This window comes from Entelurus aequoreus, linkage group LG06 (genome assembly GCF_033978785.1).
Source record: "Entelurus aequoreus isolate RoL-2023_Sb linkage group LG06, RoL_Eaeq_v1.1, whole genome shotgun sequence".
Classification (NCBI taxonomy): Eukaryota; Metazoa; Chordata; class Actinopteri; order Syngnathiformes; family Syngnathidae; genus Entelurus; species Entelurus aequoreus.
The window spans coordinates 45,731,195-45,756,254 of record NC_084736.1 but is presented as its reverse complement, the minus strand read 5'-3'; the positions used below and the strand labels follow the sequence as shown (position 1 = coordinate 45,756,254).

Genomic DNA, 25,060 nt, shown 5'->3' with positions numbered 1-25,060 from the left:
ATTTTCGCCAGTCCTGATGTGTGTGTCCAATTTGGTGAGTTTTGAAGCATGTTAAGGGGGTCAAATTACAGCTCAAAGAGGCAAAGGTGACTGTTTTTACTAAACATTTGTTTTGAAGGGGGAATTGCAAACTTCCTGTTGATTTTTGCTGGGGGATGTCAGTGTATGCAATCTAGGTCTAAGTGAGACCTACATAGAGGTTTTTGTTTCATGTCTCCAAGACATTCCTACTGGAAGTTACAGGCAGTTTTGTCTGTGTTTTCTTCCTAGGGGGCGCTAGAGCGCAATTTTGAGTTTTGGGGTTTGGTTTTTTTGATTAGATCGCAATTTTCGCCAGTCCTGATGTGTGTGTCCAATTTGAGTTTTGAAGCATGTTAAGGGGGTCAAATTACAGCTCAAAGAGGCGGCGGTATAATAATAATAATAATAATTACAAATTCAATAGGGTCCTCTGTCCCAAAGGGACATTGCGGTCCCTAATAAAACCTTAGAAATACAATAGGGTCCTCTGTCCCAAAGGGACATTCGGTCCCTAATAATGTGCCGTTGTCTAGTGCCTGTGCTGTGTAGAGCTCGGCAGGATAATCTTTTAATACTCCATATCAGTAGGTGGCAGCAGGTAGTTCTTATTGCTTTGTAGAAGTCGGAACGCGTCGAGGATGGTTTGTCGTGATCCCAATATGCAGAGCACAGCAGGAGACAGTGTGCAGGTAAAAAGGTATGTAACGCTTAAACCAAAAATTAACAAAAGGCAAGTCCCGCTAGGAAAAGGCACTGAAGCATCGGGATGGCTATGTAAAACAAAAGTAAAACTGAACTGGCTACAAAGTAAACTAAAACAGAATGCTGGACGACAGCAAAATCTTACAGCGTGTGGAGCAAAGACGGCGTCCACAAAGCACATCCGTACATGACATGACAATCAACAATGTCCCCACAAAGAAGGATAGCTTACACACAACTTAAATAGTCTTAATTGCGAAAACAAACCAGATGCGGGCAATAGCACTCAAAGGAAGGCATGAAGCTGCTACAGGAGAACACCAACAAAACAGGGTCACCAAAATAACAGCGCAAGACAGGAACTAAAGCACTACACACAGGAAACAACAACAAACTCAAAATAAGGCACGACAACCTGGTGGACTTTAATTTTTTAACCTTTTCTGCTGGTGGTGTGCCTCCGTATTTTTTTAATGAAAAAAATGTGCGTTGTCTCAAAAAAGGTTGAAAAACTGTTGTAGCGTCCCGGAAGAGTTAGTGCTGCAAGGGGTTCTGGGTATTTGTTCTGTTGTGTTACGGTGCGGATGTTCTCCCAAAATGTGTTTGTCATTCTTGTTTGGTGTGGGTTCACAGTGTGGCGCATATTTGTAACAGTGTTAAAGTTGTTTATACGGTCACCCTCAGTGTGGCCTGTATGGCTGTTGACCAAGTCTCCCTTGCATTCACTTGTGTGTGTGAAAAGGCGTAGGTATTATGTGATTGGCCCGGCACGCAAAGGCAGTGCCTTTAAGGTTTATTGGCGCTCTGTACTTGTCCCTACGTCCATGTACCACTCTGTACAGTGGCGTTTGTAAAAAGTCACAAATTTTACTTTTTGAAACCGATACCGATAATTTCCGATATTACATTTTAAAGCATTTATCGGCCGATAATATCGGCAGCCCGATATTATCGGACATCTCTAATATATACTCGACAGTTTTGAGTGGAAACAGACGGACGTCCGTTCAATAGGAAGTGAACTCGCTTGACATCACATAAACCGGAAGTGAAACAATCCATTTGCATTAATTAAAAACAATCTAAAACATTTACAAATTAAAATGTAAGAAGATAAAAAAATTTAAGCACACAAATTAAAGAAATAATAATGTGGCTCTTATGAAGCCAGAACAATATTTGGTGTTTCCTCTGCCAAGAAAGTATAAAAGATTTTAATGTGTGTGCAAGTACTTTTTGAGCACATTCAACAATACTGTGGCAATAAAAACTGTGATAATTTTGGTCACAGTAACTTTATTTAGCCATTTTTCTTATTGTTTTAGTTGTGAATTTGTGAGGGTTCCCAATCTCCTCCTTAACAGTGACAGAACCTATTTGATTTTTTTTGGTTGGGATTTTATTTCAAGTTCAAATTTTTGCTAACAGAGTGTATTTTATTTTTATTATTTGTTTGTTTTATTTATCCTGGATACGTAAACGTTTACATTCCAATTACAGTGTTGAAATATATGCATATGCATTTGAAAGGGGTAAACTTGCATTATTATGTATTATGTATTGTCATTTAGTCATTGGTTAATTTGGTCTCAAAAAAATAATGACAATAATATCATTTATCGGCAATAATTTGTAGGTCAATATATCGTCAAGCAAAATTTGTTGCTCTACGTCATCGTCTGCTGTGATGACAAAAAGCACCGCAGAATTCACGGAAAGTCCTGAAAGGGCCCGAACGAAAAGGCAAACATAAAAACGAGAGAAACAAAAAACCAAAAGGAGGATACATAAGAGCACAGAGCTCCTGCAACCAGCAGCCACTACACTACACACCACACTACAGCGGCGCCATCTTGGATAAATATTGATTCATAAGGGAAATAGTTTGACACACTGTAGCTCAATTGTAAAATGATGAAAATGTCAGGAGCTGCTGTGATCCGCTGCCACTCTGTCAGGCACACATCAAAACCATGTGGTTGCAGTGCACGCTCAAGAAGTCCACAAAGAACAAGGCAAAAACATAAAGAAAACAAAAGGGAAACATTATAGAACGCAAAGGACATAAGAGATATGAAAGACTACAGATCCCATTCAACGCAGCACTGCCATTTTCGACAGACAGCCAAGGATGTATAGTATGTTGTATTGGTGATTTAAAAGTTGCACCGTGGAGAAACATTAGCTGCTAGTGAGGACGCTGCATTGACGAAACCTTTTGTTTGTTTGTTGTTGTCAAATTTGCGGGATACAGCTCGAATGTGTCATTAACATGCGTAATACCGTCATCCTAACAGGAATCGTGGTCTGGCAACTGTGGACGAGAGCTTGGTCAGTAGTCTGTTAAACATTTGCCCAGCTGTATAGTGGTTACACCTCTAATCAACATCTTTATCCAAACGAAAAAGAAGAAGATGCATAGTGTTAAAAACTATCGTCGACAAAATTTATAGCATTTATATCGTGTATAGACTTAGACTTAGACAAACTTTATTGATCCACAAGGGAAATTGTTCCACACAGTTGCTCAGTTACAAAGGATGGAAAGGATCATGCACACAAGGGCACAAAAAGAGGGCGAAAACAAAAGGTATAAAGTAAATTTACCATAGTAGCAATATAAAATATTACATTTATGTAATATTTACATGTTATATATACAGTATATATATATATATATATATATATATATATATATATATATATATATATATATATATATATATTATATATATATATATATATATATATATATATATATATATATATATGTATGTATGTATGTATGTATATGTATATATATATATATATGTGTGTGTGTGTGTGTGTGTATGTATGTATATATATCTCTATATATATATATATATATATATATATATATATATATATATATAAAAATATGGATGAAGTGCTGGCTGGGACCTGGGTTGGACCGCTCGCCTGTGCATCGGTTGGGGACATCTGCGCTGCTGACCCGTCTCCGCTCGGGATGGTTTCCTGCATGCCCCGCTATGGACTGGACTCTCACTATTGTGTTAGATCCACTATGGACTGGACTTTCACTAATATGTTAGATCCACTATGGACTGGACTTTCACAATATTATGTCAGACCCACTCGACATCCATTGCTTTCGCTCTCCCCTAGAGGGGGGGGGGGGGTTACCCACATATGTGATCCTCTCCAATGTTTCTCATAGTCATTCACATCGACGTCCCACTGGGGTGAGTTTTCCTTGCTCTTATGTGGGCTCTGTACTGCGGATGTCGTTGTGGCTTGTGCAGCCCTTTGAGACACTTATGATTTAGGGCTATATAAATAAACATTGATTGATTGAGATATATATATATATATATATATATATATATATATATATATATATATATATATATATATATATATATATATATATATATATATATTACCGTTCAAAAATTTGGGGTCACCCAAATAATTTTGTGGAATAGCCTTCATTTCTAAAAACAAGAATAGACTGTCGAGTTTCAGATGAAAGTTCTTTTTCTGGCCATTTTGAGCGTTTAATTGACCCCACAAATGTGATGCTCCAGAAACTCAATCTGCTCAAAGTAAGGTCAGTTTTGTAGCTTCTGTAACGAGCTAAACTGTTTTCAGATGTGTGAACATGATTGCACAAGGGTTTTCTAATCATCAATTAGCCTTCTGAGCCAATGAGCAGACACATTGTACCATAGGCCTCTATACATCTATTTAGATATTGCACCAAAAACCAGACATTTGCAGCTAGAATAGTCATTTACCACATTAGCAATGTATAGAGTGTATTTCTTTTTGACCTGGTGTTAACTTTTATTTGACCATGCACATGTTTACAATAGGACTATCTGTGGTTAGCCGAGTAGAGGCATTAATTGGAACATTTACGGTATGTGACGTTAGAAATACTAACATGTAGCATTGTTGGCTGAAGGGTGGGAACATGCGACGCCTCACTTGACTTCATAGGCCAGGTCCTCTGAGGGTTCAGCCCCTGAATTGACTCAGACGTATGTCAAGTCAGCAGACCCTCTTTCAGGTTGAACATCTGTGACCTCTGACCTCACAAATGTGCTTCTAAATTCTCACGGACAAAATCGTTTGGAAAATTTTCCCAGAAGCTTTTAACAAAGGGGATTAACTCTATATTTTCTGTTATGTTTACGTTCCTGTGGATGCAATGGTCAGTTATCCCAACATTTATAATGTGGAACTAATTAGAAAATTAATTAAAACCAAAAATAGAGATAAAAGTTAATTCCAATTGACAAATGCATTTTTTAAATGGTGGCATTATATGAGAGTTGCATAATGTGCATCTCTGCCTCTATTGCATCATGTTTGCATCATCCTTTCGTTAGTCTGATTAGTCCCAGACTTTGATTAGGCCACATGTGCTTCCTGTCAGTCAGTAGCCTCGCTGAACTAAAGCAGTGTCCTTAAATAAGACAGGTTTGTGGCGACATTGTCGCTATTTAATAGATTAAATGTTCTCTATGTATGGTACCCACAATGCCACAACTTATCTTCACTTCTCCCCTAGTGGTTAAAGCAGATCTTTATACCGGTAGATGTCTAAAAAAATGTGTGTGTGTGTTGGCCAGGCTGGTTGTGCGTGTGTGTGACCACTGCAATGCTATTTTCCTTTCTGGGCAGAGTTTCTCTACTTATTTGAGTGCCATCAGAAAGCAGTAGAAGAAGTATTTTCATTATTTAAAAACTATTTATGCAAGAGTTCCTACAGTGCAGTTACGTGTGTCAAACTCATAACGGCAATGTTGATACTTTGCGTCCTTTAAGGCAGTATTTCTGCCCATTGTGGGTCGGCGAGCGCCCACTAAAGGGCCGCCCAAAAATATTTAAGTGTAATCGACATGGGCTGCAGCAGTACTCCGCTGCAATACACCTTTTCACCACTTCTCACAGTACTGACAATATCGAACAAACAGAAGCAAAAGTCATAGAGAAGTTTTTAAGAGCAAACATTATGGCTAATGTCTTGAAGCTGTATTTTCACTTTAACTTTATGGATAGTTTAAACATATTTATTATTAATTTAGTATATTTATTTTAGTAGTAGATAATTGCATGTGAATTTGTTTATAAAAGTGTATAAACGACCATCAATTTTCATGAATCCTTGTTGGTGCATCAGGCGAGAAAAAAAACAATTATATTCATAACTGTTCATAACTTTTTTATAAATTTATGATAACATTACTAGATGTACTTTAAAATGTTTTAATTTCAGACATACTGTACAAAGAAAGTGGGTGTCTACAGTAACTATGAAAGTGCGTTGCTGGTGTGCGTTACTGATTTAAATTAGATCCATTTGGTCTTGGTGTTGGTCTAAGTGTACTACATAATACTGAGAGCTGTTAGTACCGTATTTCCGGACTATATAGCGCACCGGTATATAAGACGCACCCACTAAATTTTAATAGAAAAAAATATTTCCCATTTTTGAGCCGCTCCGGATGATAAGCTGCAGATATACAGGACTGTCTCAGAAAATTAGAATATTGTGATAAAGTCCTTTATTTTCTGTAATGCAATTAAAAAAACAAAAATGTCATACATTCTGGATTCATTACACATCAACTGAAATATTGCAAGCCTTTTATTATTTTAATATTGCTGATTATGGCATACAGCTTAAGAAAACTCAAAAATCGTATCTCAAAAAATTTGAATATTTCCTCAGACCAAGTAAAAAAAAAAAGATTTATAACAGCAAAACAAAATCAAACATTTGAAAATGTCAATTAATGCACTCAGTACTTGGTTGGGAATCCTTTTGCACGGATTACTGCATCAATGCGACGTGGCATGGAGGCAATCCGCCTGTGGCATTGCTGAAGTGTTATGGATGCCCAGGATGCTTCAATAGAGGCCTTTAGCTCATTTGCATTATTGGGTCTGGTGTCTTTCAGCTTCTTCTTCACAATACCCCACACATTCTCTGTGGGGTTCAGGTCAGGGGAGTTGGCAGGCCAATCGAGGACAGTAATGCCATGGTCAGTACACCAGTGGTTTTGGCATTGTGGGCAGGTGCCAGATCATGCTGGAAAATAAAATCATCATCTCCATAGAGCTTTTCAACAGATGGAAGCATGTAGTGCTCTAAAATCTCTTGGTACACAGCTTCATTGACTCTGGACTTGATGAAACACAGTGGACCAACACCAGCAGCTGACATGGCTCCCCAAACCATTGCTGACTGTGGGAACTTCACACTGGATTTCAAGCAACTTGGATTTTGCTCCTCTCCAGCCTTCCTCCAGACTCTAGCGCCTTGACTTCCAAATGAAATACAAAACTTGCTTTCGTCTGACCACTCTGCAACTGTCCAGTGCTTCTTTTCCATAGCCCAAGTCAGACGCTTCCAGAGATTTTAGAGCACTAAATGCTTCCATCTGTTGAAAAGCTCTATGGAGATGATGATTTCATTTTCCAGCATGATCTTGCACCTGCCCACAGTGCCAATATCACCAGTAACTGGTGTACTGACCATGGCATTACTGTCCTCGATTGGCCTGCCAACTCCCCTGACCTGAACCCCACAGAGAATTTGTGGGTTATTGTGAAGAAGAAGCTGAAAGACACCAGACCCAATAATGCAAATGAGCTAAAGGCCGCTATTGAAGCATCCTGGGCATCCATAACACCTCAGCAATGCCACAGGCGGATTGCCTCCATGCCACGCCGCATTGATGCAGTAATCCGTGCAAAAGGATTCCCCACCAAGTACTGGGTGCATTAATTGACATTTTCAAATGTTTGATTTTGTTTTGCTATTATAAATCTTTTTTTTTTACTTGGTCTGAGGAAATATTCACATTTTTTGAGATACGATTTTTGATTTTTCTTAAGCTGTATGCCATAATCAGCAATATTAAAATAATAAAAGGCTTGCAATATTTCAGTTGATGTGTAAAGAATCCAGAATGTATGACATTTTTGTTTTTTTAATTGCATTACAGAAAATAAAGGAGTTTTTTTCTTGCCCTAATATGGGATCTGAGCCGAAGATGTCGTTGTGGCTTGTGCACCCCCTTTGAGACACTTGTGATTAAGGGCTATATAAATACACTTCGATTGATTGATTGATGAAAACACTCCTACACAGATGGGACGGTTTAGTAAGTATGAATTGTTTAGTTATATTGTAAAACTTACAAACGTTGATTGGAGCGATGAATGAAGAATCCTTTTGAGCAGAAACGCTATGGGCGATTATACTTCCAGTTCAAAGCATTAAAACAGGAAATACATTTTAAACCCGCAACACCTGCAGTGACCAAACTCATCCCAAAGATGGCGCTGTAGCACAAACAGTAACACACCTTTTCATTGTCTCTGCTTGTGTTTAATGAAAACTATTGAACACAAAACATAATTGCCAGTGGTGAATAAAAATCCATAAATTAGTTGTACCGTTTTATAAGCCGCAGGGTGCAAAGCGTATGGAAAAAAAGTAGCAGCTTATAGTCTGCAATTTACAGTAATTTTATTGTTAATAATACCACTCTGTAACTAATTATTTTTGAAAAGCAAAACAAGTATTTTTAGAAATACAAATTAACTTTTAACTGTTGCTTCTTTTTGTTGTCGTTTTTTTTAATGTCACAAACAAACCGCCAGTTAGTGCTTTTACATTGTGGAGGGACCCACAGTGGCACCCGCTGCTCGTAGGCAAGGCAAGGCAAGGCAACTTTATTTGTATAGCGCTTTTCATACACAAGGCAGACTCAAAGTGCTTCACAGACAACAAAGTGAAATGAAAGAAAATAAAAGCAAAATTAAAATGCAGACAATAAAAATAAAAACAGTGCAGACGTTAAAAGTTAAAAGATTAAAAGATTTAGCTGAAAGCTAAGGTGAACATAAAAGTCTTCAGTCTAGTTTTAAAAGTAGTGAGAGTTGGGGAGAGTCTGACATCTTCAGGAAGTTTATTCCAGCTATGTGTTGCATAGTGACTGAATGATGATCTCCCTTGATTTGAGTTTACTCTTGGAACCGCTAACAGATTGGTCTCAGAAGATCTTAGTGATCTAGAGGGCGTATATAGTGGGAGCATATCAGTGATATACTTGGGCCCTAGACCATGTAGTGATTTATATGTGAGCAGGAGGATTTTGAAATCTATTCTCTGATGTACAGGGAGCCAATGTAAGGATTTAAGAATTGGTGTAATGTGCTCACATTTTTTGGTCTTTGTTAGAACTCTAGCAGCAGCGTTCTGAACAAGCTGTAGCTGCCTGACAGTTTTTTTGGGAAGACCTGCAAGGAGACCATTACAATAGTCTAGCCTACTGGTAATAAAGGCATGTACAAGTTTTTCTAAGTCTTGAGCTGACATGAGCCCTCTAAGTCTTTTTACATTTTTGAGGTGATAGTAGGCCGATTTTGTTACTGATTTGATGTGACTGTCGAAATGTAAATCAGAATCTAAAATAACCCCAAGATTTCTGGCTTTATTTGAGGTTTTCAGGGACAGTGATTGAAGGTGTTGGATGACTTTAAACCTTTCTTTTTTAGCACCAAAAACAATTATCTCAGTTTTATCTTCATTTAGTTGTAGGAAATTTTGGCACATCCAGTGTTTGACTTGCTCAATGCACTGGCACAGAAGATCTATGGGGCGATAGTCATTTGGTGATAGCGCTACATAGATTTGGGTGTCATCGGCATAGCAATGATGGTCAATGTTATTATTTTGCATGATTTGTCCTAGTGGGAGCATATAGATGTTAAATAAAGTCGGCCCCAAGATTGAACCTTGGGGGACTCCACACGTTACGTTGGTTGGTTCTGATACAAAGTCACCAATGGAAACAAAATAGTTCCTATCTTGTAGATATGACTTGAACCAGCTTAAAACTGTGCCTGAGATCCCCACCCAGTTTTCCAACCTGTCCAAAAGTATTGAGTGGTCGACAGTGTCAAATGCAGCACTGAGGTCCAAAAGCATTAATACTGAAGTTTTGCCAGAGTCTGTGTTTAGACGGATGTCATTTATAACTTTAAGAAGGGCCGTCTCTGTGCTATGAAGAGGTCGAAATCCTGACTGGAAGTTGTTGTGGCAGCCAGTAGAAGCCAAGAAGTGATTTAGTTGTTGGAGGACAACTTTCTCAATTATTTTACTTATGAATGGTAGATTTGAAATTGGTCTGTAGTTCTTGATAACAGAGGCATCTAGGCTCTGCTTTTTTAGAAGAGGTTTAATGACTGCAGTTTTGAAAGCCTTCGGGAAATTGCCCGATTTAATAGAATTATTAACTATTTGCAAGATGTCTGTTGATAGGCAGTCAAAAACATTCTTAAAGAAGTTGGTAGGTAAAACATCAAGGCAGCAGGTGGATGACTTTAGAGCTGTCACCGTTTCCACTAGAGTTTTAGAGTCTATGGCATTAAAGCTTGCCATCATTGCTGTGTTACTTTTGCCTAAATGGGGTGGTGATCCAACTTTTTTACTTGAGATATTGATGGTGCGTCTGATGCCTTCAATTTTATCAGTATAAAAGAATGCAAAGTCATTGCATTTCTGCGTGGAATGGAGTTCGGCTGGTATTTGTGTTGGGGGTTTAGTCAGTCTGTCAACGATTGTGAATAGGGTTTTGGCCTTATTTGTGTTGCTGTTTATGATATTGGAGAAGAATGTTTCTCTAGCACTTTTTAAGACTAAATTGTAGGCCTGGAGGCTCTCTTTATAGATTTCATGGTGAATATGAAGTTTTGTATTCCGCCAGATTCGTTCAGCCTTCCTGCACTCTCTTCTCTGGGCTGTTACAGCAGCAGATTTTCTCCAGGGTGCCTTTTGCTTGCCAGAAATCGTTTTAACTGTAACAGGTGCAATGATATCTATGATATTCACAATTTTGGAATTAAAGTTGCTTACAAGATCATCAGCATGACATGGGTTTAGAGGTGGTAGTGAGGAGATGGCGTTTTTAAAGAGGACATTAGCATGTTCATTTATGTACCGCTTTTTGACATTCTTTGATTCTGTTTGTGTGTCCGGAATTACAGAAATATTAAAGAAAACACAGAAATGATCAGACAATGAAGGATCAATCACAAGAACATCAGAAACATTGAGACCTTTTGTGATAATCAGGTCCAGGGTGTGTCCCTTATAATGTGTAGCCTCTTTCACATGTTGAGACAGTTCAAATGTGTCTAAAATAGTAAAAAGTTCTTTTGCGCCCTTGTCATTTAAATCGTCAATATGAAAATTAAAATCACCAGTTATAACCAGGCAGTCAAAGTCAGTGGAGATGCTAGACAATAGTTCAGTAAAATCATCAAAAAAAAAAAAAAAAAAAAAAAAAAAAAAAAAAAAAAATCTCGTAGAGATCTGCTTTGGTGTTAGAGTCCAAAAAAGTGTTCAATAAGACCAGAAAACAGTCGCTAGATTTGTTGCTAGTATCTTTTTTTTTTTTTAAACGTGTCTTGAGCGATCCGAATATTTGCTAAATATAGCAATAAAGTTGCTGAAATGGCAACACTGATCCATCCTGCTAAGTCTTCTTATTCTTTGGCAGACCCTTTGAGATGTTATCAAGTAGAGTTACGATGCACACCGCCACCTACTGTACAGAATTGGAACAACAAGCTACATTCACAGACATCATAATTAGGATTGCGCGATAGATGCAATATAAATGATATTCATTTGGCCAATAATATGCCCTTAATTTTCTGAAGTGCATATTGTGAATGCCTGTATTTTGACATGCGTTGTGACATTTTGTGGAATGTACTTTATGTGTACATAGATGCTTTTATTTTGACATGCACAGTGGCATCAAAGAGTCAGACTTCCATGTTGGAAATCAGTTTCTTAGTCACATCACTGCTAAAAGCTGCATTTTTCAACTTCTTGTAAGTTTTTGTGTTTTGAAGGCATTGTCTTTATTTGTTTTAGAAATGTATTAGAACATATAACCTTTGTGTTATGTTGTGCTGAATTCATTTAAATTGTGAAGTTTGTAAACCTTTTTTTTCCCCATCGCAATTGATTCGTGTTTTATGCCTTTGAATAATTACAGTACATGTTATGTTTTACTTCTGTATTTACAAGTTTACTACTAATACTATGCAGGAATTTATTTATGTATATTTGTATGTTTTCTCTAGTTTCACTCTGGTTCATACTGGATTTGACAGCACTTGGAGCTTGGATGCTACTTTCCGGCTCTCATTTTCATTTTGGATAGAGTTTGGCTGGCTATTGACTTGTGTCCACTTACACACACAAAGAGAACAGTACAGCCAATAACCGAGTTTTTAAAACTATTGTTCTATCGCGATAATGCATTCTAGCTGCGTCCTGTAAATTTGACAGCGACAATCAAACAAAGGCATCCTCAATGCAATGTAGCGTCCTCGCTAGCAAGCTAGCGGCAAATATCCCTCCACTGTGCAGCTTTTAGATCACTGATTTAAACTAAATAAACTGTTTCTTACACGTGCCATTATCACTGGAGGACTTGATATGGAGGTTAATTTGTGTCTTCAATATGAAAGCTTTTTTTTATATACTGAATTTATGTAACTTAATGTTTTGCTTTTGAATTGTGAATAGCATTATTGTACATCCAATGGGGCTGACAATTTCATTGCAAATAAATTAAGTGTAAAAAAATCTCTGTATAAAAATTCAGTGCTGAAAAATTAGGTCTTGGAAAACAGCATAAAAAAAGCAGTTAACTGGGCTACCTGGCCATAATACAACATAATTAACATTTCAATGTGGCCCGCTGGATATTTTCAAACTATAGAAATTATTCCAACGGTTAGAATCTGCACCTTTGAGTCACATACGAAGCAACAAAGTCCCACATTCTATATTTTGATGTACATTCTCTGAATGTCATATAATTCAGTAAAATAACTAAAGTTAATTCCGATTTTGAGATGGTCTGTTTAGTATTTTACTGAAAAAGACACTCGAATGTACATGAACATACAGAATGGAATTTACAATATTAACTATGAACCATAAAACACTTGACTATTTAAAATATATGAACGTTGCTCCTCTACTGCAGACAACCTTCTTGATCGACATCCTTTATAATCAAGCAAGAGCAACAAAGATGCAACGAACACAGCGAAAAAAAGAGGCAAAAGGATAAAAAAAACCCTTCCACTTATTAGATATACAAACCCAAAACCAGTGAAGTTGGCACGTTGTGTAAATCGTAAATAAAAACAGAATACAATGATTTGCAAATCCTTTTCAACTTATATTCAATTGAATAGACTGCAAAGACAAGATATTTAATGTTCGAACTGAGAAACTTTTTTTTGCAAATAATCATTTAACTTAGAATTTAATGGCAGCAACACATTGCAAAAAAGTTGGCGCAGGGGCATTTTTACCACTGTGTTACATAGCCTTTCCTTTTAACGGACCAATTTTTGAAGCTTTTCAGGTGGAATTATTTCCCATTCTTGCTTGATGTACAGCTTAAGTTGTTCAACAGTCGTCTCCGTTGTGGTATTTTAGGCTTCATATTGCGCCACACATTTTCAATGGGAAACCGGTCTAGACTACAGCCAGGCCACTCTAGTACCCGCACTCTTCTACTATGAACCCACGCTGTTGTAACACGTGGCTTGGCATTGTCTTGCTGAAATAAGCAGGGGCATCCATGATAACGTTGCTTGGATGGCAACATATGTTGCTCCAAAACCTGTATGTACCTTTAAGCATTATTGGTGCCCTCACAGATGTGTAAATTACCAATGCCTTGGGCACTAATACACCACCATACCAGCACAGATGCTGGCTTTTGAACTTTGCGCCTATAACAATCCGGATGGTTCTTTTCCTCTTTTGTCCAGAGGACATGACTTCTACAGTTTCCAAAAACAATTTGAAATGTGGACTCGTCAGACCACAGAACACTGTTCCACTTTGTCCATCTTAGATGAGTTCAGGCCCAGCGAAGCCGACAGCGTTTGTGGGTGTTGTTGATAAATGGCTTTCGCTTTGTGTAGTAGAGTTTTAACTTGCATTTACAGATGTAGCGACAAACTGTAGTTACTGACAGTGGTTTTCTGAAGTGTTCCTGAGCCCATGTGGTGATATCCTTTACACACTGATGTTGCTTTTTGATGCAGTACAGCCTGAGGGATTGAAGGTCCATAATATCATCGCTTTCGTGTAGTGATTTCTCCAGATTCTCTGAACCTTTTGATGATATTACGGACCGTAGATGGTGAAATCCATAAATTTCTTGCAATAGCTCGTTGAGAAATGTTGTTCTTAAACTGTTCGACAATTTGCTCACACATTTGTTCACAAAATGGTGACCCTCACCCCATCCTTGTCTGTGAATGACTGAGCATTTCATGGAAGCTGCTTTTATACCCAATCATGGCACCCACCTGTTCCCAATTAGTCTGTTCACCTGTGAGATGTTCCAAATATGTGTTTGATGAGCATTTCTCAACTTTCTCTGTCTTTGTTGCTACTTGTGCAAGCTTTTGTGAAACATGTTGCAGGCATTAAATTCCAAATGAGCTAATATTAGCAAAAAATAACAAAGTTTTCCATTTCAAACGTTAAGTATCTTGTCTTTGCAGTCTATTCAATTGAATATAGGTTGAAAAGGATTTGCAAATCGTTGTATTTAGTTTTTATTTACGATTTACACAACATGCCAACTTCACTGGTTTTGAGGTTTGTAATATCACTGTTCCTATGGTCACCATAGTGTGTTGTTAATCTATTAATGACCAAACTTTGTCTTGTGAACAACAAGCTTACACTCAAAACGTTTATTCCTCCCTTTATGAATGCATCCAAACATCCATAGTTAAGTTAAAGTTATAGTACCACTGATAGTCACAAACACACTAGGTGTTGTGAAATTAACCTCTGAGGCCCGAGCTCCTCTTTGACCCATCCCCTTGTTCCACCCCCTGGGAAGTGAGAGAAGCAGTGAGCAGCAGCAGTGGCCGCGCTCGGGAATCATTTTGGTGATTTAACCCCCAATTCCAACAACCCTTGATGCCGAGTGCCATGCAGGGAGGTAATGGGTCCCATTTGTATAGTCTTTGGTATGACTCGGCCGCGGTTTGAACTCACAACCTACCGATCTCAGGGCGGACACTCTAACCGCAAGGCCACTGAGCAGGTGTCAACCCCATCTATAGCCTGTGTCTTCTTCTTACGTTAAACTGACCATCATTATCCAGCACCATCTGCTGGTTACATTGTGTATGACAGTCAGTTTAACTGCATATCATGACACGTAGAAACCGTATGTCACTCAAAAGTGCGGATTCTAACCATTGGAATCATTTATATAGTTTGAAAATGTGTAGCAGGCCGCGTTGAAATGTTGTATTATAGCCCGATAGCCCAGTTAACTACCTTTTTTATTCTGTTTTGCAAGCAACTCAACACCTCATTGGCTGGTTCTGAGTCTCAATTTAAGTGAGTGTTGCTTTTTGAAGCAGCAAATTTTTCGACACTGAATTTTTTTCAATGAAATTGTCAGCGTAATTTGATGTATAAAAATTCAGCTCACAAAATTCAAATGCAAAAAAATCAGTTACATAAATTCAGTGTAAAAAAAAAAGGTTATTGTAATAAATACACAAATTAACCTCCATACTTGAGGACAAGGAATAGCTAAACATGCTACGCTACACACCGGAGGAGGATACAAAAAACATTGCTCACCGCTAAGCCAGGGCTCTTGACATACCCAAGGCGGATTGATACCAAGTAAAGGATCAGTCTATGGTCGATACTCCAGGATTACATTGATATCAGGTCTTTTTTATTTGCTTCCAAACTCAGGAAATAAGAGCCACTAGTAGTTTTTTGTTTTTTTTTCAGTTACATTGACTTTATCAAAAGTTTTGTATGTTATAAAAAGGGAATAAGGAAATCAAATATTGATATTGTTACATTGCCATTCTTTGTTTCTGTCAGAGTGCAATTGTAGTTAAAATTGAATCATCAAACTATCCAGAACTTTTAAGTATGAACATTGGAATGGCCAATACTATCGCTCAGAAATAATGTAACCTATCCAAACAACAGAAGAATAAGTGCTTATTACAATTTAAAAGAAAAGTAGATAGAACCATGTTACAACAGAAAGTAACCTAACCACTCGTCTGACTCCCTTATAAAATGTGTGTGTGTGTGTGTGTGTGTGTGTGTGTGTGTGTGTGTGTGTGTGTGTGTGTGTGTGTGTGTGTGTGTGTGTGTGTGTGTGTGTGTGTGTGTGTGTGTGTGTGTGTGTGTGTGTGTGTGTGTGTGTGTGTGTGTGTGTGTGTGTGTGTGTGTGTGACATTGGCTGCACAACATTGTGTGCTTAACACCACTCAGCATCTTCAGTCTGAGGGCTGAATGATTCAAACATTTTTGTCAGTCATGAGCTTGGTGATTCACTCGCGTGGCATGCAATGCATCGTCCTAATGAAAACATTATACCATCTGAAAGCCTCCCCCACCATAACCATCACCACCACCCTGGTGTCTGGCCAGTGGAAATGTGAGCAGATCTTGAGCATACTCTGTAATTTTTGGCTGTGGTGGAGGGCCTCAGCGCAGCCTCAGGCTTCAGGCTTTGCCGCCGCTCAGCCTCAATCACGTCACATGAAAAACTGCTGAGTGTGAGATGCTCTCTCTCTCGCTTCCTGTGCGTGTGTGTGAAAGATTTTTATGATATGTGCAGCTTCCCCCGGTCATCTCTTTAAATGCACTTGAATATGTGTGTGTGTTTCAGTGATATGTGATAGCAGCAGCATGCCGTACGTGGACCGTCTGAATCGAGTGTGTGGCTTCTTGGATATCGAAGAGAAGGAGAACAGCTGCCGTTTCCAGAGGCGCTACTTCATCCTGGATACGCAGGGGAATGCTTTGCTGTGGTACATGGACAACCCTCAGGTGCTTTGTGCATCACTGAATGACACAACACACTTGCACAAACAGCAATGGGGAACTAAGCCTGAGTAAACAATGGTGTGCGTGTTTTTCATGCAGAACCTGCCCAGTGGAGCAAGCTTTGTTGGCAGCCTGAGACTTACGTATATCTCCAAGGTAAACTCCCTGTCAGCTTTCACTTGGGCCAACTGTGGGAATTTCGTATGTACTACAATGTCCGCTTCATTGCGTACACCTGCACAATTTAAAGATATCCAAAAGGAGGTTTTTACGTAAATGCCACCTTTCCAAGGCTAACCACCTTCGCCAAGTTGGAAAGATAATTTTCTGCATATCAACACAAAATATTTATTGCAAAAAAAAACCAACAATTTACTTGTATTCACATTGTTGCATGTGTAAAAGTGTATTTCTTACGAGATAATAAGAAGCGCTATGTTAAGTGCCATGGGGGTTTTGAAATAAGGCACTCTGGACAAGTTAATCTTCTCTTCTGTGAAATAAGTCTGCTTTGGCATATTTTTCCAGTCTCATCACAATCACAACGTACTGTGGTATAAGGTCTGCTTCATTGATTCTTCAATATTTTCAAGCAACATTTATGTACTCCTCGCAAATAGCCTTTTTTTTTTAAAATTCCACAGCGATTCCCTCCTCCTTTCCAGGCTGGTTTGTTGTCTTTTGTCTTTGGAACACATATTTAGGTAGAACAATGGACAAAACTTGTCAAAAGGTAATAAAACACAGAAAAGGCACACATGCTGAAGAGCTAAGAATTGACTATTAATGCACAATATGAATGAATGAAGCGTTTGTACACGGAAGCATATTTGGCTCGATCTAAAAGTTTGTAAATTGAAAAATTTGCGAATAATAATAATTTTGCTAAACGTAATTAAACTTCCGGGAACTCCATACGGTTTGGAAAATATACATTTGTATTAGTTACTACACTCATTAAGGGCCCTATTCTCCCGTTTGCGCCTTAAGTGTCTTTGGACTTATGCATGTTCTTCTTAATTTGTATGCTCCCATCCAGCCTGCGATAACCCTACAATTACAATTACTAAACCTGATTACAAAAATAAATACTAATCAAATATACTGCGGAAAACGGGACTCATAAAAACTGATAAAAAAACATAAATTACGCAATGCTAAAGTTAATACATTCTAACTAAATTATAATAAATAGTAATAAACTGTCAAAAAAGTAAAAGTGCAAATGTAAATACAGCTTCTCCACTTTAGTCATAGTTTTTGCGCTGAAGAAACTTCTATGACTTTAGCCCAAGACGTCATCTGTTTGTTTGTTTGATACAGAGTCGTGTGTAAAGAGAGTGTGGTCAACTCGGTTTCAGACGATTCCCTCAATGATTGGTCAAAAGGCACTCTCGAGACTACAGGACACCATGTGTGCTACCAACTTAAATAGATGGTTTACCAAAAGAGACTATCCTTGAATCTCAGCTAACTAAAATAATGCTATTTGGTAACCGCAGAAGAGAAAGGAAACACAAATACAAATAGATGGACAATGAAGAGTAAAAGAAACCCATTTTTGGGTGTAATTATAGATGATAGCGGATCAACAAAGTTTGTCTAAGTCTAAAAGCACTGGCATCGCTCAGCGATTACAAACATTACATTAGAGGCAGCCACCACAGTTGGCATATTTCACACGCAAGTCATAACTACTCTGTGATTGTTGGTCCAAAGCTAATAAAGATTTTGGCAAAATGGGGGTAATGAGTAGGTGTTTTGGTCGTTCTGTGTATTTTTTTACGTTTATTGCGCTGTTGGGTGCGTGTTATCGAGCCTGCTGGTTACTCAACACTGCATGAAAGTACTGCAGCAGCAGAGTGCATCAATTATGGCCGCAAAAAATAAAAGTATGTTTTAATTGTAAGTTTATGAGCTGGGGTATGTTTAGAACTATATTTAGACTTATTTTAGTTGATTTTGTGAGGAAAACTAATGTCAGAACGACTGCAATTGCATGCTTCCAGACACATCCGCACACGTCCTTGGTAGCAAAGATGGCGCCTATCATTTAGTTGGCCATACTTTCTTTATACACGGCTCTGGTTTGCCATTGACATTACTGCCACAAGTGGGCGGCCATATGCTTAAGAAATGCTGATTTAAACATTGTAAACATCCTATTATGTACAGTATGTTTAATATCTGTAGATAAATGACCTGAAATAAAATTGCTGCTTTTAAGGAGAAAACTTTTTTTTTATTTTTTTTGGAAACTATGTATCAGACAATGGTGACATTCAAAGGATGTAAAATCCGGAAACAGTATTTTAGAACGTCTTAACTGAGGCTATATTTTTCCAAAATTAGTGTGCTGAAACATAGTTTGTAATTGCATTAAATTGACTAAACACAAAATAAAATAGCTTCTCATTTAATAACATGAATAAGTCTGTCCAAACTTTTAACTACATTTTGTATATACTGTACCTGACTCCTCATGCCTAAATCTTCTCTGTAACCCATAACAGAATGCTATAAAAAAAAAAGTATAAACATATTGGGAACCATCCAGAATGTGTCCTACGGGATGCATTACACTTCTCTATAAGTACGCTTTTTTTGGGTTATCTCAGTATAAAGCAGCACAGCTGTGCAAGCCCATGACTAAACATGTGGGTCAATCAATACCTCTTTGACAATGTTTATCATTCCTAGTAAGATGGAACTGGCAGATGTACCTAATGAAGTGGCCAGTGAGTGTGTACAGAGAAGGAGAGCAGTGTGCTGTTACACAGATAGAAGCAATCTGAGCTATCTGCAGCTGAAGCTGATGGTCACATGCAGAAGAGCTGCTGACGTTTTCCAGATGTGGACTTCAGCAGAGATAATCACATCTGTCTTCAGTGTTGACAGCTCCTCTCTGGACAGTCTAAGTCAAACAATGCATTCTTTATAACTCCACAATCACTTATTTCCCTTTTTCAGGAAGAGTAATTGAAAAAATATTTCTTTAATGACTTTTTTTCAAGTTTAAAAAACAAAACCTATTTATTTTAATGAAATATGGAACAGTAATGTTAGTCCAGAGCCCAGAGCATAATACTACCACCACCATGCTTGACAGTAGGCTTGGTGTGTACCTGGGATTAAACGTCTCACCTTTTCTCCTCCAAACATATTGCTGGGTATTGTGGCCAAACAGCTCAATTTTTGTTTAATCTGACCACAGAACTTTCCTCCAGAAGGTCTTATCTTTGTCCATGTTGTCCATTAAATATACAACCATAGCAATAAATAAAATAGCTAGAAAAAGTATTGACAAACAAAGTTGCACTTCAATATTGAACAAGTAGGCACAGGTCAAGTTGTACATTTCTTAAGTGACAATCAAGTTAGGACCTTCTTAAACAAAAGTGTCAAGTAACAATATAAACACTACAGTTTAAACAGATATATTAACAAGTCATATGCAAACCACAACTAAAGGCCTACTGAAACCCACTACTACCGACCACGCAGTCTGATAGTTTATATATCAATGATGAAATCTTAACATTGAAACACATGCCAATACGGCCGGGTTAACTTATAAAGTGCAATTTTAAAATTCCCGCCACACTTCCGGTTGAAAAACTCCTTTGGATATGATTTAGGCGCGTGACGTCACAAAATCCACGGAAGTGGTTGGACCCCATCGAACCCGATACAGAAACCTCTTGTTTTCTTCGACAAAATTCCACAGTATTCTGGCCATCTGTGTTGGTGAATCTTTTGCAATTTGTTTAATGAACAATGGAGGCTGCCAAGAAGAACGTTGTAGGTGGGATCGATCGGTGTATTAGCAGCTAAGTACAATACTTACAGCAACACAACAAGGACTACTTACTACGCCTAGCCGATGCTTGCCGCCAAACCCACGGATGAAGTCCTTCGTCGCGCCGTCAATCGCTGGAACGCAGGTGAGCACGGCTGTTGATGGGAAGATGAGGGCTGGCTGGCGTAGGTGGAGCGCTAATGTTTTTATCATAGTTCTGTGAGGTCCGGTTGCTAAGTTGCTAAATTAGCCTTAGAGTCGTTAGCAACAGCATTGTTAAGCCTTACCAGGCTGAGAATTTTTAACCGTGTAGTTACATGTACATGGTTTAATAGTATTGTTGATCTTCTGTCTATCCTTCCAGTCAGGGGTTTATTTATTTTGTTTCTATCTTCATTTGAGCACGATGCTATCACGTTAGCTCAGTAGCTAAGTGTGTCACCGATGTATTGTCGTGGAGATAAAAGTCACTTTAAATGTCCATTTCGCGTTCTCGACTCTCATTTTCAAGAGGATATAGTATCCGAGGTGGTTTAAAATACAAATCCGTGATCCACAATAGAAAAAGGAGAGAGTGTGGAATCCAATGAGCCAGCTTGTACCTAAGTTACGGTCAGAGCGAAAAAAGATACGTCCATCACTGCCTCTCCAGTCCTTCACTGTAACGTTCCTCATCTACGAATCTTTCATCCTCGCTCAAATTAATGGGGTAATCGTCGCTTTGTCGCTCCGAATCTCTCGCTCCATTGTAAACAACGGGGAATTGTGAGGAATACTAGCTCTTGTGACGTCACGCTACTTCCGGTACAGGCAAGGCTTTTTTTATCAGTGAGCAAAAGTTGCAAACTTTATCGTCGATTTTCTCTACTAAATCCTTTCAGCAAAAATATGGCAATATCGCGAAATGATCAAGTATGACACATAGAATGGATCTGCTATTCCCGTTTAAATAAAAAAAATTCATTTCAGTAGGCCTTTAAGTTTGGTAGATTCCGAGTGAGGAACACCGACATGACAACATAACTGCACTATTAAAATAGTTTAGTTTTATAACAGTATTAAATGTCAGCAAGTCTTTGGCGATGTATTTAACCACACTTTCTGTGAGCGCACACCATTATGCACTGTTTTGTTTACACTGACCGGTAATCTGGCTTCTTCAGCAAACGCGAAATGAGTGCGAAGTGAGTTTGGTCTGTCAAGTGGTTGTGTTTTTAAGTGGCCGTTGTTGTATTCGCGCACATAACTGGCTTCTCGGTGTTGATAGGCTCATCTTGTTCCAAAGGTTTAAAATGAAATATTCCCACGTTGGTGCGCTGGCATTTGGTTTTGTGATTATTTTGTCCTTGTTAGCTGCTACATGCTAAGAAGTTGCATTGTGTGATGCTAGCGGGCTAGTCGTGTCGCTGCACAAAGAGTCAAAGACACTTAATGAGGACAAGATAATTGACCCCCTTTTCTTCATCCCAAAATGGTACAAACGCTAAAAGTGGCAAATCGTGTGAATGCTCTTCAAGCATGCACATGGCAATTTATCGACAATGGAAAACTTACCGACTTTAATTTTCATTTATTGTCAATTATTTGACTTATTGAATATCGGCCCAGGCCTATGTACGCATATATGTATATGTATGTATGTACGTATTTATGTGTATGTATATATTTGCTGCATGTTATGGATATGTACGTATATACAGTATGTGTCTATGTATGTATGTATGTACGTATATGTATGTATGTACGTGTATACATATATGTATGTATATATGTCTTTGTTTATATGTACGTATATGTATGTGTATGTTATGTACATGTATATATGTGTATGTATATATGTATATCTATGTATATATATATATATATATATATATATATATATATATATATATATATATATATATATATATATATATATATATATATATATATGTCAATATTTTTTATAAATTAAAAATGTATTAATTTTTGAAAATTATGACTAGATTTACAATTGGAAAAAAATAACAATTGATTTGACTTTTATAGTTACCTTACAGATAGTCAACTGTAATACAGTGGAACCCAACATACAAGTTAACCGCTTTTGTCAACAACAAAAAAGTGTAACCCATGCAGGAAATTTCTTTAAAAAAATCACCAACATGCATTTTAGTGTTGTGATTTTTGTCATTATCTGTCTAGTTACAGAGCAATAAAATGTGCAGAATTTCTACACAAATGAAGGAAAGCCAAGTCAATAAAGCATCGTAGGTTAAAAAATAGTATTTTTTTCAAATGGCCAAGCAATGGCTAGTCTTGGTTTCGATTATATACTATCAGCAACCGCTAACATCATCCGCCTGTCCTTTGGGCGCAGACGTACAGGTTTCCCATGTACAAAATACAATATATTCTATTTTCTTGAACAACTGACCAAAAAATTCATATATTTGTGTTCTTCTGTCAGGTGAATGAAGCGACGGCAAAGCAGAAGCCGAAGACCGAGTTCTGCTTTGGTGAGTCTTAATGTAAAGACTGAGTCACACTCACGCGCTGTCGCAAACTCTTTATTTAAACATGCACTAAACTCAACCAAAGCTGCGATAGTGGGTATTTATGGAACTGCTATTTGATATTTTTCCCTCTTCCCTTCTGCAGTCATCAATGCAGTATCCCGAAGGTACTTTCTCCAGGCCAATGATGTGATGGATATGAAGGACTGGGTCGCTGCTCTCAACCAGGCCAGCAAGATCACTGTGAGTGTTTATTATCAATTTTACATGCTTTGCCTCAAAAATGTAGGATTTTGTAAAGAATTGTTTAAAGATTTTAACACTCAGATGTGGTCTCAAATTCAGTAAAAGGAGCAAAGGGCAAAGTTAAAGTTAAAATACCAATGATTGTCACACACACACTAGGTGTGGTGAAATTTGTCCTCTGCATTTGACCCATCCCTTTGTTCACCCCCTGGGAGGTGAGGGGAGCAGTGGGCAGCAGCGGTGCCGCGCCCGGGAATTATTTTTGGTGAATTATCCCCCAATTCCAACCCTTGATGCTGAGTACAAAGCAGTGAGGTAATGGATCCCATTTTTATAGTCTTTGGCTGGGGTTTGAACTCACAACCTACCGATCTCAGGGCGGACACTCTAACCACTAGGCCACTGAGTAGGAAAGTAAAAAAGTGAAATTGCAAGATATGGTCCTCATTTACATTTGTCCAATGGACAGATTTTTTTTCTCAGCAAACACTGTAAGGGCCTGTATCATTTGAAAAATAAGAAAATATAAAAAGTGATACCTTAACTTAAGCGCGACCCAACTTAAGAGTGTTTTGAGATAAGAGCTGTCTCTCTGCTCGTTGTTATGCAAGCAAAAATTTAAATTAGAAACATTCCCGCCATTTGTTGATGTAGCAAATGTCGAAATCCAGTGAGAGCCGCCCAAAACATCTGGTCTTACTCGCTCGTCTTACTCGCTAGCATTAGCTTATAGCTAGAGATCGACATACAGTAGCTTTAGTTTCCAGCCATGGGAAGGAGGAAAGTGGATTTGAAGAATAATGATAAGAAGAACTGAATGAAAAAAGAAATGATCAAAAACATGATAGTGTGTCGCCAACTTGACAAATTAATTGGAGCGTAACACTGCTTGCCTGCACCATCCTGAAGCAGAATGAGTAGAACACCAGCAATTAATGTTAAAACAATATATAAATGGGAGACATTTATCTATTAGAATAAGGGAAAGCTGCCAATGATGTGTTTGATGGAGAAGCAACTAGAAGGAGATACCTTAGAAGTCCACTCTCCAAGATAAGTGTTGTACATTATTGTTACATTACTTTATAAAACTACTGTAGTTGTTTGTAATACATTCTGTTGCATTCTTTTTATACACAATTTCTTATCAGTCGTTTGTTTTTCTTTTTAAAAGGCATAATACATGTTGATGTTTTTCTGGTGGGAGCAAGCACCAATTAAATTGATTTAAAGGCCTACTGAGACCCACTACTACCGACCACGCAGTCTGATAGTTTATATATCAATGATGAAATCTTAACATTGCAACACATGCCAATACGGCCGGGTCAACTTATAAAGTGCAATTTTAAATTTCCCGGGGAACTTCCGGTTCAAAACGCCTTTGGAGGATGACGTATGCGCTTGACTTCGCGAGGTCCACGGAAGTGTTTGGACCCTTTTGGACACAATACAAACAGCTCTGTTTTCTTCGACAAAATTCCACAGTATTCTGGACATCTGTGTTGGTGAATCTTTTGCAATTTGTTTAATGAACAATGGAGGCTGCAAAGAAGAACGTTGTAGGTGGGATCGGTGTATGCGGCTGGCTGTAGCAACACAACAAGGAGGACTTTGTTGGATAGAAGACGCGCTAGCGGCAAACTCACCTTGACTTCCTACGTCTCCGGGCCGCCGACCGCATCGTCGATCGCTGGAACGCAGGTGAGCACGGGTGTTGATGAGCGGAGGAGGGCTGGCTGGCGTAGGTGGAGCGCTAATGTTTTTATCATAGCTCTGACGAGGTCCCGTTGTTAAGTTAGCGTCGTTAGCAACAGCATTGCTAGGCTTCGACAGGCGTCGAATACACATTAACCGTGT

The 25,060-nt window shown here is 38.3% G+C and overlaps 1 protein-coding gene across 1 annotated transcript in view; it reads left to right on the top strand.

The window, feature by feature from the left end:
- plekha2 (pleckstrin homology domain containing A2) overlaps nucleotides 1–25,060 on the top strand; it is a 49,168-nt gene that overhangs the window by 4,389 nt on the left and 19,719 nt on the right. The window contains exons 2-5 of the mRNA XM_062050808.1: nucleotides 16,503–16,663; nucleotides 16,760–16,816; nucleotides 22,909–22,957; nucleotides 23,100–23,197. Coding sequence (XP_061906792.1) covers nucleotides 16,523–16,663; nucleotides 16,760–16,816; nucleotides 22,909–22,957; nucleotides 23,100–23,197 — 345 coding nt within the window. The 5' untranslated portion in view covers nucleotides 16,503–16,522. The remainder of the gene's footprint in view (nucleotides 1–16,502; nucleotides 16,664–16,759; nucleotides 16,817–22,908; nucleotides 22,958–23,099; nucleotides 23,198–25,060) is intronic.